The sequence below is a fragment of the Peromyscus californicus genome, unplaced genomic scaffold (assembly GCF_007827085.1).
Source record: "Peromyscus californicus insignis strain IS unplaced genomic scaffold, ASM782708v3 Scaffold_15__1_contigs__length_86483966, whole genome shotgun sequence".
Lineage (NCBI taxonomy): Eukaryota > Metazoa > Chordata > Mammalia > Rodentia > Cricetidae > Peromyscus > Peromyscus californicus.
The window spans coordinates 49,227,695-49,241,952 of record NW_026294447.1 but is presented as its reverse complement, the minus strand read 5'-3'; the positions used below and the strand labels follow the sequence as shown (position 1 = coordinate 49,241,952).

The 14,258-nt window shown below is 47.2% G+C and overlaps 1 protein-coding gene across 6 annotated transcripts in view; it reads left to right on the top strand.

Moving 5' to 3' along the window:
• Ttc7b (tetratricopeptide repeat domain 7B) overlaps positions 1 to 14,258 on the top strand; it is a 216,825-nt gene that overhangs the window by 116,865 nt on the left and 85,702 nt on the right. For all 6 annotated transcript variants that reach the window (XM_052738772.1, XM_052738769.1, XM_052738767.1 and 3 more), the window contains 4 exons: positions 8,082 to 8,165; positions 9,116 to 9,220; positions 10,763 to 10,880; positions 12,907 to 12,964. In XM_052738772.1, coding sequence (XP_052594732.1) covers positions 8,082 to 8,165; positions 9,116 to 9,220; positions 10,763 to 10,880; positions 12,907 to 12,964 — 365 coding nt within the window. The remainder of the gene's footprint in view (positions 1 to 8,081; positions 8,166 to 9,115; positions 9,221 to 10,762; positions 10,881 to 12,906; positions 12,965 to 14,258) is intronic.

Genomic DNA, 14,258 nt, shown 5'->3' with positions numbered 1-14,258 from the left:
GTGTTTTTAAGGACTAATTGTGAGCCCTGCTGAAAAGTTTGTGTAGGAAGGAACGCTTCTTTTTTCCCCCTTCAATTTAAACAGCAGCCCTAGTTGGCATGACAACCCCTCTATTAAAAGTAAAGCTAAGAGCCCTGCTTCCTCTGTTTTTCAGAATGAACCCAAGCTGCTAAGGAGGTTTGTTACTCAAGTCTGACTATTAACAATTCCACTTTGACAGAATATTATGGGGTCTTTTGGAAATGGTGTGTGTTCCCCCTACATAGCCCTGGCAGCTTTAACAAGAGAAGGGATATTTTTAATCTTTCCCTTGAACTCATATTCATTTGTTTATGGTAAATCTAGTTCTGTGGGTAGAACTGTATGGCTAATGATTGTACCAAAAGGACATTTGTACCTTCCCAATCTAAACACTTCTGATATCAGGAGACTCTGCGGAAATGCTGCCCACTTCCAACCCTGCTTAGTGGACCACCATCAGCTAGGATGCTTCAGGGCTTGACTGCACCCTGCCTTGCCCTAGGTACCCAAGTGAGGCAACAATGTATGAGGGTGCCAGTATAGAGACTGTTGAGACATACACAGGGCACAGTCAAGGTTTTCATGGGCTGAAAGACCAGTGCTTGGCAGCCAGTGTCCACTCAGCTTTTCTTGGGTTTTGAAGATAAACTCTCCTGGAAGAGCAATGAGTGCTTCTTCTCAGACTATTACCAAGGTTTTAAGGGTCTCTCAGTGAGAATTAGGAAGCTTTAGGATACATGGACCTTGCTTGGGACAGAGCCACTAGACAGATCTCGACTCTGGTCTACCTTTCTGAACCAACCTGGTAGAACCATTAATGCCATCTTTTGCATGACAGCCTGCCCCAGAGAATCTCAGCCCCTGGTACAGTTGCCAGGGTTTCCATCTCCCCACAGTGGACGCCTTCTTAGTGAAGCATGCTTTCCTCTCCTCAGTGAGAATACTGGTGCTCCTGGGAACATTGGGAGCAGAGGAAACCCTTAGTGTGCCCCAGCTTCGAGAAACACTTCGAGAAACAAAACTGCCTCATGTTTTGTTTGCATTTATTTTCTTCTTAAAAAAATTAGTATGCTGTCTTAGTCTTTGAAAGGCAAAATTCATAAATATTTAATGACATTCACACTGTGTGCAACTGCCATCATTATTGCAAACTTATCCATCACCTCAAATAGAACTGTACAGAGTTAGCAATAGTTCCCCATCCCTTCCTCGCGCACGCGCGTGCGCGCACACACACACACACACACACACACACACACACACACACACACACACACACACACATGCTTGCGCGCGCGCGCACACATGCTCGCGCACACCCTGGCAACCTGTAATCTTTCTGCCTGTGAATTTGCCTATCTCAGGTACCTAGTATAAACAAGTCGGGTAGCACGTGCCCTTTAATGTCGCTGAGCTGATGTGTTTAAGATTCAGCCTTGTTACGATAGTGCATCTGACAGCATATTATCAGAACTGCATCCCTTTTTTGTCAGGATAATGTCCACTATACATATCTGTGACATTTTGTTTACCCATTCACTTATGGATGGATGTGTTAGTTGTCTTCACCTTTTGGTGATGAATATGCTATGATGAATATGCCATGATCACTACCACATTCTAACACATGGCATAAAATAGATCATGCAGTCCATACCCTGTATGTCTGGCTTACTCACTTAGCTAGTCTTCTTAAGTCAGCCTTGTTGTAAAGGTGTATCTGACAGTGTGATAGCAGAACTCCAGCATTCCTGAGTTCCTCTTCCCAGTTCTCTAGGGGTGGAGCTGCCAAGTCATATGGAAATTCTGGGTTGAACTTTTTGAGGAACTGCCACCTTCTTTTCACAGTGGCCTTCCATTTCACACTCTACCCCAGCTCTCCTGTGCTCACCAATACCCATTACTTTGACTACAGTCACTCTGGTAGGTGGTAAGTGGTATTTCGTTGTGCATTTGACTTGCATTTCCCTAACGCACAGAATATCTTTTTGTATACTTATTTCCGGTTGTGTGCCTTCTTTGGATAGATGATTATTCACACCTTGTGGCCATCTTTAAGTTGTCAATTTTAATTGTTATAGTTGTCCTTGATTTAAAGTGTATAATAAATTCTTACCAGATAGTTCTCCTATTCTACATGTTTGCTATTCACTTTCTCAATTGTGTCCTTTAATGAACAAGGTTTGGATTCTGACTAAGCCCCGTGCATTTTCTTCTGCTGCTTAAGCTTTGGTGTCTTTCTAAGGATCTGTTGGTTCAGTGCCAAATCCAAAGCCATGGTCGTGTACCCTCTCATCTCCCCCTAATTGGTTTTTGAGTTTTACTCCTGGACTTAGGGCTATTGAGCTACTCTGGGTGAAATTTGTATATGATGTCTTAGTTTGTTTTTCTGTTCTGTGATAAAATACCCTGGCCAAAGCAGCACAAGGGAGAAAGGGTTTGTAATTACAGGTTATAAAGCCACAGCACCAGGGCCCTGAGAGAACTGGTCACATGATAGCCATAGTGGAGAGAAGAGAGCAGGGCATTAATGTATGCGAGCCAGTGCTCCGCCCCTTTCTCTAGTCCTGAACATTCCATGGTTCAAAAGTCCAGGGAATGACAGTCAGGTGGATCTTCCACCTCAGTTAATGTAATGAAGTTAATCCCTCACAGACAGCCTCAGAGGCCCTTCTCTCAGATGATTCTAGATTGTGACAAGGGGACAATCAGAACTAACCATCGCAGAGGCTATTGTTTGAGTGTGGAAATCATAAAATTCAAGGCTTTTCATTGAAGAGATTATTCTTTCCCTTATCGAATGGACTCACCACCCTTGCAGAAGCCATTCTGGCCATCCATGGTCCTTATAGTGTTCCACTGGCTGTGTGTTTTGGCCTTATGCAAATAAACAACAAGAAGGACAGGTCCTCGCTCGGGGTGTGGTTTAATCACCTCCGCTTCAGTCCTGTCAGAACGCCTCCTGTCTCTGGGTCTCCAGAGTTCGCTGCAGTCCTCAGTGCTTTCTCTTTGTCTGTGGCTCTCCTTGAGAGACAGCTGGGAGATTGGACCCAACTCTCTTTACATTTGTTCCTTCATTTAGGCTTGTGATGTACATTTGCTTTGAATACAGAACCCCACTGGCCTGGGTGCCACTGGCCTGCCACGCTCTGGGCTCCGTACTTCTCTCCACAGTCCTTGCATCCACATCGAGATGAAGCTGCAGCCACAGTCTAAAGGTTCAAACTTGGTGTCCCCAGCCAGATCAGAAGGGGAAAGGCAACTGAGGAGGAGGAGGGAGAGGAACTACATAGGTCACATAGCAGGGCTGTTGGCTTTGCGTAGGAACCACGGCTCCTGTACTCACTCTGTGAACACTTGGTCAAGCTGCCTCATAAAGTGGAGAAGGTTGACTGTCAGAGGATGCCGTCAGGGACCATTGAAAAGACCCCAATTATTGCCAGAGGCAATAATGTCCCTTAATTTAAGCATTTTCCAAAACAATAAAACTTGGTGATCCTCTGCCTGGAGCAGCCTTACTGTTTGAAAGCAAAAAGCAAAAAAAAAAATAGGCAGGGAGGGGTGGGGCAAGCGTATCCTGTATTTTATTTCCAAAATAAGGGGGAGGAAACTTGAGCAAGCTTTGACTTTGTGTGTGTTTTCCCACACATCAGGAGGGGAGGCTTTTTGTTTGTTACTTCGAGTCCTGTAAGTGTAACTTTTAGTAGCTTTTCCTTGGACCATTCCTCCTCTGAAGCAGATTGCTCAAACTCCATTTTAATTTGTACTTTTAGTTTTAATAATTTAGAAATAAGAGCATCATAAGACCTGAGTTCTGATTCCTCTCTGCCACTGTGTGACCCTACAGGTCTTGTTGGCTCTCTGGGTCTTTATCCCGACATTTGTAAAGCAAGAATAGGGCCAGGTTACCCTGAAGACCTCTACACACCCTATGATTAGGTATTCTGTATGTCTGAAACAGGCATCCCGAATGGCTAAATAACTTAGGTAAGGTTTCCCTGCTAAAAGAAGCAACATGTCATTCATCTGCCATGGTAATATTTTGAATGTGTTATTACATAATTGTAAAGAGTTACATTAATAACATTTAATAATCAACTCAATAAATACATACAATACAAGAAATAGCATCCTCCTAGGTGAAGCACCCTGAAGGATCTCCGCAGTGAGAACTGTCCACACGGAAAAGGAAGAGAGCTTGGGTGGTACTCTTCTCTTAGCAGTGGTGGCTATCAGCTTTGGGCTTCAAACCAAGTGCACAAGGTATCCGATTTTTTATTTCTAGCCCTTCCCCCATGGGCTTCGGACGCTGAGTCTCATTCTTGAATTCCCAGAATAGGCCCTGGCTTCTCGCGGCCTGCGGTATTATGCAGCTGTCACTGCGCACGCCCAGTTGGTGTAATTGGGCTTTATGTACAAGGAAGGTAATTGCTAAATCCCTTTCTTGTGCCAGAAGAGCAGCTCGTTCCCAGTTCCCGGAACCCTTCAAAGATAGCTTCATATGAAAAGCCAAAGTAAGAGAAAGGCAAAGGCCTTACTCGAGCAGGAAGTAAGTTTGCAAGTGATATGCTGACTACCACCCCCATGATGATGCCCTTTAGCCTCTAAGGGATCTACTGCCACATATCCATGGCATCTGGCAATTGTCACCTGTCCATCCTGGAAATTCATCATACTGCTGCTACGTTCATCTTCTCTTCTAACTGTGGAGATGATTCATAGGTGTCCACGGTGCTGTTTATATCTGACCCACATCCCTCCCCAGCCTCACTCCCCTTCCTCTGACATCGGAAGTAAAAGGGACCAGGGTCTCACTCTCGTAGCTACTTTCCACTCAGGCTCCTGTCACTCTCTCGTTCCCAGGGACTTTCCTGCTTCAGGTCAGAACCCACAGGATCTGCTGCCACATTGTGTCACAAAAGCAGCTGCAGCCGCTGTCTCAACTGCGGGATTGCTGCTCACCCTTCCAGACACCCTTGGGAGCACTGCCCATGCACTGCCTCTGCCCCACGAATAGCCCTGTGGCTAGAGAGGGGTGTGGTGATCGAGCCTGGGCCATCTGTTCTCAGAGCTGCTGTCTTCTGTACAGAGCCACTCACCAGCCCTCCTGCTAAGCCAGGTCTGTGTGCTCCAGCAGCTTCCTGCAGTTCTGTCCCATCCTGCCACCTCTGCACTGACACCTGCTGCCTTCTGAAAAGTCTGCTGTCATCAGTAGAATCAGTGTCATCAGTTTCCTCTAGAAACACTACTGAAATATGCATGTTCCTTATTTTATGTTGTCAGCAGACAGCCTCTCACCAGCCTCCTTACAAACATTAAGACTGGCCACCTTCACTCTGTCACATACAGAGTGTTTGGGGTTCCTTAAAAGGCTCACCAAACAATTGGGGTGAGCACCTACCCCAGCTAGGAGAAAGATTGTGGGTATCAAGTGTCTCCAGTCACAACACAAGTCTCTTCTTGTAATGGAGCTTTGGGTGACCTAAGTTCTTAGAGGTGTGTTTCCGAGAACATAAGGGAGGACTTGCTAGATACTCAAACACTGGGCCTGGCCTCGGAGTTTTGGAGCATCTGGAGCTGTTTGGACATTTTCAAAGCTGGTGTGCTTGGACTGTGTGGCAGAGATGCCAAGAGCCCACAGGAAGGCAGGGCACAGCTGTGACACAGAATGCACACACCTCTGGTCTGGGGTGAGGTTAGTTTGGCAGTGTTGGTTTGCACATTCATTCTCTCTCTCTCTCTCTCTCTCTCTCTCTCTCTCTCTCTCTCTCTCTCTCTCTGCTTTTTTTTTTTTTAATTTCATTTTGTGTGTTTTGCCTGCATGTATGTTTGTGCACCGTGTGCATATCTGGTAGCCAGGGAGACCAGAAAAGGGGGTCAGAGCCCTCCAGACTGTTGTGAGCTGCCATATGGGTGCCAGGAACCAAACCCAGGTCCTCTGGAAGGACAGCCAGTGCTCTTAACCTCTAAGCCATCGCTCCAGCTACTCTCATTGCTTTTTTGAGACAGGGTCTCACTGTGTCGTACATGCTGGCCTCCTGCCTCAGCCTCCTGAGTACTAAGGTTACAGACATGCACCACCATACCTGGCTAAAGTTCTTAGGTGTTTGTTTGGTATGTATGCGTGTCCGGTACTTAGGGTAGAGCCCAGGGCTCACACTGGAAGACTGAAGTCATGTGGAGGAAATGCACGGCTGGCCTCAGTCCCTGTCGAGCTGAGTGCTTGTTAAAGGTAGGTCGGAAATGGACCATTTGGCTGGCTGTCACGGAATCAGTGAAGTTTCTTGGAAATTCCGCAGATTGTAAAGATCTCAGTGTTTAATGGCTTCAGGGATCCAGCCTAAAGAAGCTTTGGGAGCAGGCACCTCATTGGCAGAAAGTACTGCTGGAGCTTTTTGTTTTATTGTGTGTTACATCTTGCGTTTGTGTGTCGGCCCCTCCATGAGTCTCTTAATTCCTGCTCCCTGCCCTTCGCTCCGCCCATTAGCTGTGAGAATTCCACCATTTTCTGTTCCAGAGCATTGCACAGAGAAAACCAGCATGAAGTGCTCTAGCTGTCATGGCTACAGGACAGTCTAAGGTGACCTTGATATGATCAGTCTGAGCGGTTCCTGGTTGTCCAAGCTCTCCTTTGCCTCACTTTACCTCTCTTGGCTCTGTTAGTTCATTTTATCTCCACAGCCAACTCACTCCACCTTAACAGAGAAAGCAGTGGGCTGGGCAGGCAGCCCTCTTGGGCCCCCTTTCCCTTGAGGCACCTGCCTCATCACAGGACAGCCTGGCAGCTGGCCACTTGATTCCAGGAGCCTGATGCTCCTGTGTCTTCCGGGGCCTGGTGTGTTCCCTCGGTTTTCTCTCTGTCGGCCCGGCCCTCCTTGTTGAAGGTCTGCTCTGGTCATTTGCCTCCGTGAGGAAATAAGAACATAATGAAGTGGCCTCTCTGCATCCTCCTGCCTGGGCACCACTAGCGAGCCTTCCCTTCCTTCCTCACCCGCACCTTTTTTTCCTCCTCTGGCCCCAGGCCTCGCTGGCCCTAAGGCCTGCTGTCCTCCAGTGCGCTCCACAGTATCCTCATGGAGCCAAGGGCTTTGTTAGCTCCAGCAGCAGCTTGTCCTGTTTCCAACCCATTGCCCGCTTCCTGAGACTGAGTGGTGACATGCTTCCATGCCCTCTCCCCAGGGTCTTCACCTCAGTTTCTTCTCTCACTCTTCCTCCCTTCCCCTTCAGGAGAAATGGTGCCCGCCATCCTCCTGTGGGGGCCTGCCCTTTCTGGCTCTAACTTGGACGTATTTGTGGACTTTGAAGCCCCTAGAACATTCCATTTCCTAGCCTCTGTGGTCTTCTACCTCACCTGCCCCAGTGGGTGGTTATGTCATGCTTCCTGCTGGGACCTTGCTACCCAAGAGGCAGTTTATGAACTGTGTACCACAGCAGCCTGGCCAGCACTGGTGAAGCCAAGAAGCCTGTGTGTGCCCTTGGCTTCCACAGTGGTGCCGAGCGGGGGTAGGAGAATGAAAGCCGTTCATTAATACACTGTTATGGTGGCAGGAGATCTCAGGGGACAGAAGAAAAGAAAAAATAACCTGGAAAAGCAGCTGACATCTCAAAGATGACATGACTCCAACCCTGCCTCCTAGTGATCTGTTTTTCCAAATTGGATTCATGGGCTTACCATGGCCAAACTGAGGCACAGTCTTTGCCCCTCTTCCTAAAGTACCATTCCTGTCTCCAAACTAGATTCTTTTCTCATCACCCTGGCCCAGTTCAGTGGCCATTCTTGTAGATGCCCCCCTTGAAGCCTTTGGTCACTTCTGTAGGGCTCCCATTTCTGCCCGTGGACACTTGTCAGCTTGGGCCTTGTGGTTGGGATGCTTGTGTGCCAGCCTCCATCTCTTCCTCTGGCGTCATGCTCTGCATGGTGGGGGAATGCCCGGAAGGTGGAGAGTTCTAGGCATTCAAGGTTAGTGGAGTGGGCAGACTTAACTACTGTGGGTGCAAACCCACATGGGTCTGCCATTTCAGTTCTCAGTGTGGAGATGTTGTTTTTTCTTTCCAACCAGTGCTTAGAAAGAGCCATGAAGTTTGCCTTTGAGGAGTTCCACCTCTGGTACCAGTTTGCTCTGTCTCTGATGGCTGCTGGAAAGGTGAGTCTCTTCATGAGTTCAACTCTCTTATGCCATTGAATTTCATGAGAGATACACCTACCACCTCATGGAAGGCTAAGATAAGATTTCAAACTATCCTGTGGCCTTTTCATAATGGACCACCAAATTTAATTATTTAGGGTCCAAGATGGGCATAGGACGAAGATGCCCTTTTTTAACCTGTTGTGACTCACTCCTGTGAAATGTACATGGTTAGATTAAGTCTTGAACTCCTTTGGGAATATAGACATGTCCCAGAGGTGTGTGCATATGTGTGCACATGTGTCCGAGGGTGGGGGGAGGCTGGGGTGGGGTGAATGGGGGAGTGTCTAGGTTCTCCCCGGCAAGTGTGGCATGTCAAGCAGCAGATGATACTTGCCATAAGCATGACTTGCTGCTGCTGTGTGGTGGAAGCCTGGAGTGCTGAGTGACACAAGGCGTGTCACTTGGTGCCTCAGTTTCCTTTTTAGCAGCATGGAGTGATGATAAGTACCTACTTCCTGGAGTCACCAGACAAGTGCAGAAACATGCACATGCGTGGGGTGGCAGCCCTGCCGTGTGCACACTTGATAGAGATGCAGCCATTAGTAAATCTGGCACTCAGTGAATTGTGAAGTGTCACCTGGGAGATTAATGGTGCTAACTGAGCTCAGAAGTAGGGTTTGGTACGCTTGTAATTGGAGTTTGTTTTCTGGAGCAGTGCAAACTTCTGCAATTGTATTTTCTCACTGCTGCAGTGCCTGCATAAGCAAGGAGGGAGCTAGGCACGTCCTAGGGCTGCACTGCACCTTGCTTGTGATAACAGTTCACGCCTCTGCCCCTCTGAGCCCCAGGCTCTGGTTATTACAGGCCCCTGGTCCCTGCCCGGTTGGGAAACCCCTCGGAGAAGGCTGGAATGTTTCGTTCTGTCAACATTGTGAGTTTTACAGAATTGCTCTGTCCTTGTGCAGTCTGCCCGCGCTGTGAAGGTGCTGAAGGAATGCATCCGGCTAAAGCCGGATGATGCCACCATCCCACTCCTGGCAGCCAAGCTCTGTGTGGGTTCCCTTCACTGGGTAAGTGGGCACTCCTCCCCTTCTCCACACTCTCTAGTCCAGGGTCAACTTCCTCGACGCCTCCATGCCAAGCCTCACTCACCCTATGGGAGTCAGTGATTCCCAGGGTGCTCCGGGTTTTCTTTTGAACAGAAATGTGCTTAAAGTAGCGACGATAAGCTAGCCTGGATTCACACTCAGAGATACAGCTGCTGTGTGTTGTGACATGTAGGCCTGAGAAGGTCCCAACGCTTTCTGGCCACCTTTGCTTCAGCACATGTGTAGCACGACTTCCTCCATGTATCTTCTTCACGAGCGCTTTCACAGATAGTCCTGTTCAAACGTGAAGGTGCCGGGGGTCTAGTCTCAGGGTTCTAGTACCTGACAAATGCAGCAGCAGGAAACAGAAAACTGATTAACTTGCTCAGCTGGTAGTTTAGATAAGCGTCTCCTACAGTGGAGCGTCTTTGTTTCAACTTCATCGCCAGTTAGTGGAGGTGAGAATAGTCTGCCCCAAGCCCAGGACTTCCTGCTAACTCGGGTGTTCTTCCCTTATAGTTCTCACTTGCTTCGTTTGTCCATGTGTTCTCGCCCAACAGGAGAAAAGTGAGCAGCCTTGTAAAGACAATGAGCCATTGTTGTTTGAGGTCCCTTGAACGAACGTAGCAGAAAAAAGAGCAAGCAGGCCCAGAGTCACAGCCATGGTGTGCTGTGATGAGCTCCTGGGACTTGACAGTTTGGGGCTGTGAGCCGAGGAACAATGCTGAGGGCACCCAAGTGACTGCTGCTCTCCTCCCAACTGGGGTTCTGTTTGTTACTGTGATAAACACCCAAAACAAATCATTTGTAGAGGTGGGAGTAGCACATCTTTCCTGTATGTCTTTTCGTACCGTTTAGTATTAAATTTCCACAGGCCTCGGCGATCAGGAGTATAATGAACTCGCATGTGTTACTCCAGCTTCAGCACCATCGTTTGCCACACTTTTAAAGAAACAAATCTCATTCTTTTTCTAGTGAATTGTGCAAGAGGTCTCATTGAGTGTACAGTTCACAAGTGCATGTTCTCACAGGAATCTGCCAGTTCGAGGCCCATGTGCTGTGTTCTGTAAAATAGGTCGAGTTTTGAAATTTTTAACAGCTTGTGGCAAAGAGAATCAAAGTCTGAATGCATTCTTTATGTCATGAATAAAGGGGAAAGCCCAAACACAAGGCACTTCAAGAGCTTTATTCTTTTCAAATATATTTCATTTGACCTCTGACCCCTGAGTCCGTCCACATTCTAGAACCAACCAGTGATTATGTGAAGATGGAGAAGGTAGAAGCCCAGCAAATAGGAAAGCAACTCTGGAAAAGAAGGCACGTCCGCAGAAGATAAGCAGGAGTCCTGTGGACCACTGAAAAGGCCCAATAAAGAAAAGAGAATTGCCAGGGTGGAGCTGGAGGGTTGGGGATGATTTCCAAGGCAACCCAGTGGAAACCCACTTTTAGCAGCAGGTGCTCTTGGGAACTGATGTTAGAAGTTTGACAGGTTGACTTTTTTTTTTTTTTTAATTTATTTTGCAGTTGGAAGAGGCTGAGAAGTTTGCCAAAACTGTCGTTGATGTGGGAGAGAAAACGTCAGAATTCAAGGCCAAAGGCTACCTGGCTCTGGGGCTCACGTATAGTCTGCAAGCCACTGATGGTGAGAGAAGCCCCACCCTGCAGTGTCTCCTAGTCTCCTCTGTCTTAGGAGGGCACAGAAGCTGGGCTGTCCCGGTATCCTGGCCTGGGGGCCCCCATGCTCTTCTCTTCTTTGTCTAGACTGGGGTGGGAAATGTCAGCCCTGAGCTGGGGTCAGAGGCACATGGGGCTAGTGGTGCCCAGGTTCCTATCCTGAGAGTAAGAAGAACAAGGCCTCAAGATGAGACCACCAACAGGACTCCACTCCCATCCTGGCCCCAGCCCTTCATCTGGCCCGTTCCTAAGGGGAAGGGTGGATATTAGATCTTAGGTACAGTAGTATAGAAGAGTTTAGGGCCAAAAACTCGCAGGGAGCAACCCTTTACTGGCCAGGGACTGTCCACTTCTTTGTTCACACATTTTAACTCACAAATCTGTACACATGCAGTGTAGCTAACCAGTACCCATGGCTCTTGAGGGTAGAGATTTATAGATTTTGAATATACTAAAAAAGTTTTAGTCGATGGGTTTTTTACTTTAAATTAAATATTAAAAGTTTTATACGCTTAAAACTTTTACAGAAATATAAGTTGATGTTATTTTCTGATTTTTTTAACATTTTATAAAATATAACATGAATACACACACACACACACACACACACACACACACACACACACACACACACACACAAACCCTCAGACAAATATATAGCTTAATGACTAGTATAAAGCAAATGCCCTGAAGCACCACCAGAGCAGGAGGTAGAGTCTTGCCAGCCTCCTGGGGACTCTCCCCACTGCCTCTGTCGGTCATAGTAAGACAGACTACCACTGTACTCCTACAAATTAACCCAAAGTTTTCATTCTCTACCCTAAAATGCTGCATTTCTGGCATGTCAATTCCTTTTCAATACTGGGTTTCCGGCTACTTTTCCATGTACATTTGATATATTGACCAGACTCAGCATATGTCTTCAAATATTGACTTTCAGGAGAAAGTCTGAACGCCATAGACTTACCACGTAAATTCTTGATTCAAACTCAACCCTAAACAGCCTTGAGAATCAGTGCACCCTACTGAATGCACCCTCTTACAGCATTCCAGGTTCACTTGGGTCAGTTAGAGGGTCTCTGTAGAGCAGTTAAAGTTCTCAGTAGCCCCAGGCCAGTAGCTCTGTCCAGCCCTGTGGACAGCCTCCCACTGCTGATCTCTTGGCAGGCCAGTGCTGCCCTTGTGCAGCTGTTAGATAAGGGCCTCTTGCAGTGCAGCTCCAGACAGACTGCTCTGGACTCGTCCTTACTCCACTAAAAAGTCCCCTCTTTGTTCCTAGGCAGGCTATAAGGGAGCCATTTCCCTTGTTCTACACAGGGAAGTGTTTGCTCACAGCCAAGAGGCCTCACACGTGTGAACTGATATTCCTATTCTCATGTTGGGTGTGGCAGCTCCATCCTTTATGTTGATATCAATGTATTATATCCTGGCCATTAGCTAGCCTGAATTAAACTAGCCTAACTTAATCAAGCCAGAGTCTGTGGCCCAGGGTCACAGCTGCTCCATACCAGAAGGATCTCTGAAGGCTGTTGATCACTGGTGCTTGATCCCTGACTGCACCATCCTGGCAGAGCTAGCTCTGTGTGTCTGCCTTGGGGGAACCAGGCGTTCTTTCTGGAGTTCAAATGGTCTTTGGAAAAATGCTTCCCCACTCCCCTGCTAGCGTGCTCCAGGTTTTCTTTTGAACAGAAATGTGCTTGGAAAGTAGCAATAACTAGACTGGATTCCCGTTCAAAGAGATATAGCTTGCTGTGTATGTGACAGGTGGGACTAAGGTCCCAAAGCTCACACTGTCTCCTTGACATTGTTCCACAGTAATGTCCACTGAGCATGGCAAGAGCCTTGGGGATGGGACAGGGCTTCCTGTCCTGGTGTGCCTGGTGCAGTAGGCACTCAGAACTTGGTACATGTAACGTGGCTTTTGTGGTGGGTTTAGTATTGCCACTCCCCACCCCAATCTCTCCTGCCACCTACTAACAGAACCCTTTTCTCAGCTTCCTTGCGAGGGATGCAGGAGGTCCTGCAGAGGAAGGCGCTTCTTGCATTTCAGAGGTGAGTGGGAGTTCGTCTTTTCACTTGCTGTACGTAGTGACAACCGAGTATGATGAGTATGAGAAAGGCAGGGTATTTTTAAAGATTATGTAAACAGTGTTTGGCCCCGGGGAGTCTGTTGTCTTGAGCAGCAATCGTGAAACCTCGAAACTAGAAGCGGGCTATCACTCGTTGCCCTGTTCGCCTACACGTTTAATTCTGTGGGGTAATTTTTTATTCATTCCTGATCAAGTGATTTTAGTATGAGAAAGATAGACACTTTGTCTAGGGAGCTGGTTCCTTTATTAAAGGCATTTGTCACTGTCTTGAAAAGAGGTCCTTCTTTTCTGTTTTTTTTCTGCATGTCAAGCTGTAGGAGATGAGGGGCAGGGGTGAAAGGAGTCACCAGGGACGTAGATGGAGCCAGCGTTGAGCCAGGATCTAGGTAGTTTTACTTGTAAATAATTCTACTCATTGCTGGCATAAGAAATCATCAAAATTAAGTTGGTCCCTGAAAATAGAGCCCTGTGAAGTAAAATCTAGAATTGGAATTATTCCTGCCATGTGCATGATCATGTAACATCTGAATTACATTGATTTCTTAAAACTGTGTTGGATACTTAGTTGCATCTCTGAAACCCTCACGAGACTCCCTGTGCCAGCCGCCTGGGTCAGATGCTTTCCTAGGAGCTGCATAGTGCGTGCCTGCCATGTCCATGTGCCTTTTTCCTCGAGTCCTTATCACATGGTTTTGCTCCTCAGAAGTGCCCATGCCTCATTTCTTTGTTTCTGCGCAGGCTTGTCGGTAACTCCTTCATTTTGCAGGTCCTGTTCTTGATTAAGGACAAAAAGTACCAGTTGACATCTGCATAGACCCGTCTCTGGGCTTAGCTTTTGTTATTAGTGTTTCTCAGCCCAGAGCATGAAAGCATTTCCATTTCAAATGATTCCAGGTTTTGCTTTCTCCAGTTCTAGTTTGTCAAACCCACACACGGATGCCTGAGAAAGTGGCCATCACATCTGCTTTGCTGTCCTTAAATCAGCACATCTTAGTGGGTCTCTAAAAACAGCCACAGTGGTGGTCTGCCTGGGGCTGCTGTGTAGCAGAGGGTTATGTAACAGCTGTTCTGTCAGCCTGAATTCTTGTCTGTTCCTTTTCTGCTTAGGTTTGAATTGAAAGAGATTTAATGTGTTTATTCATAAGGGACTAAGGAGCAATAAACCCTCCTAACCTAACTGACTACATTGCAGAAGGCTAACCTAAATTAGTGTTTATCTGAAATACAGAATGTTTTTAAATGCATAGAATGATTTT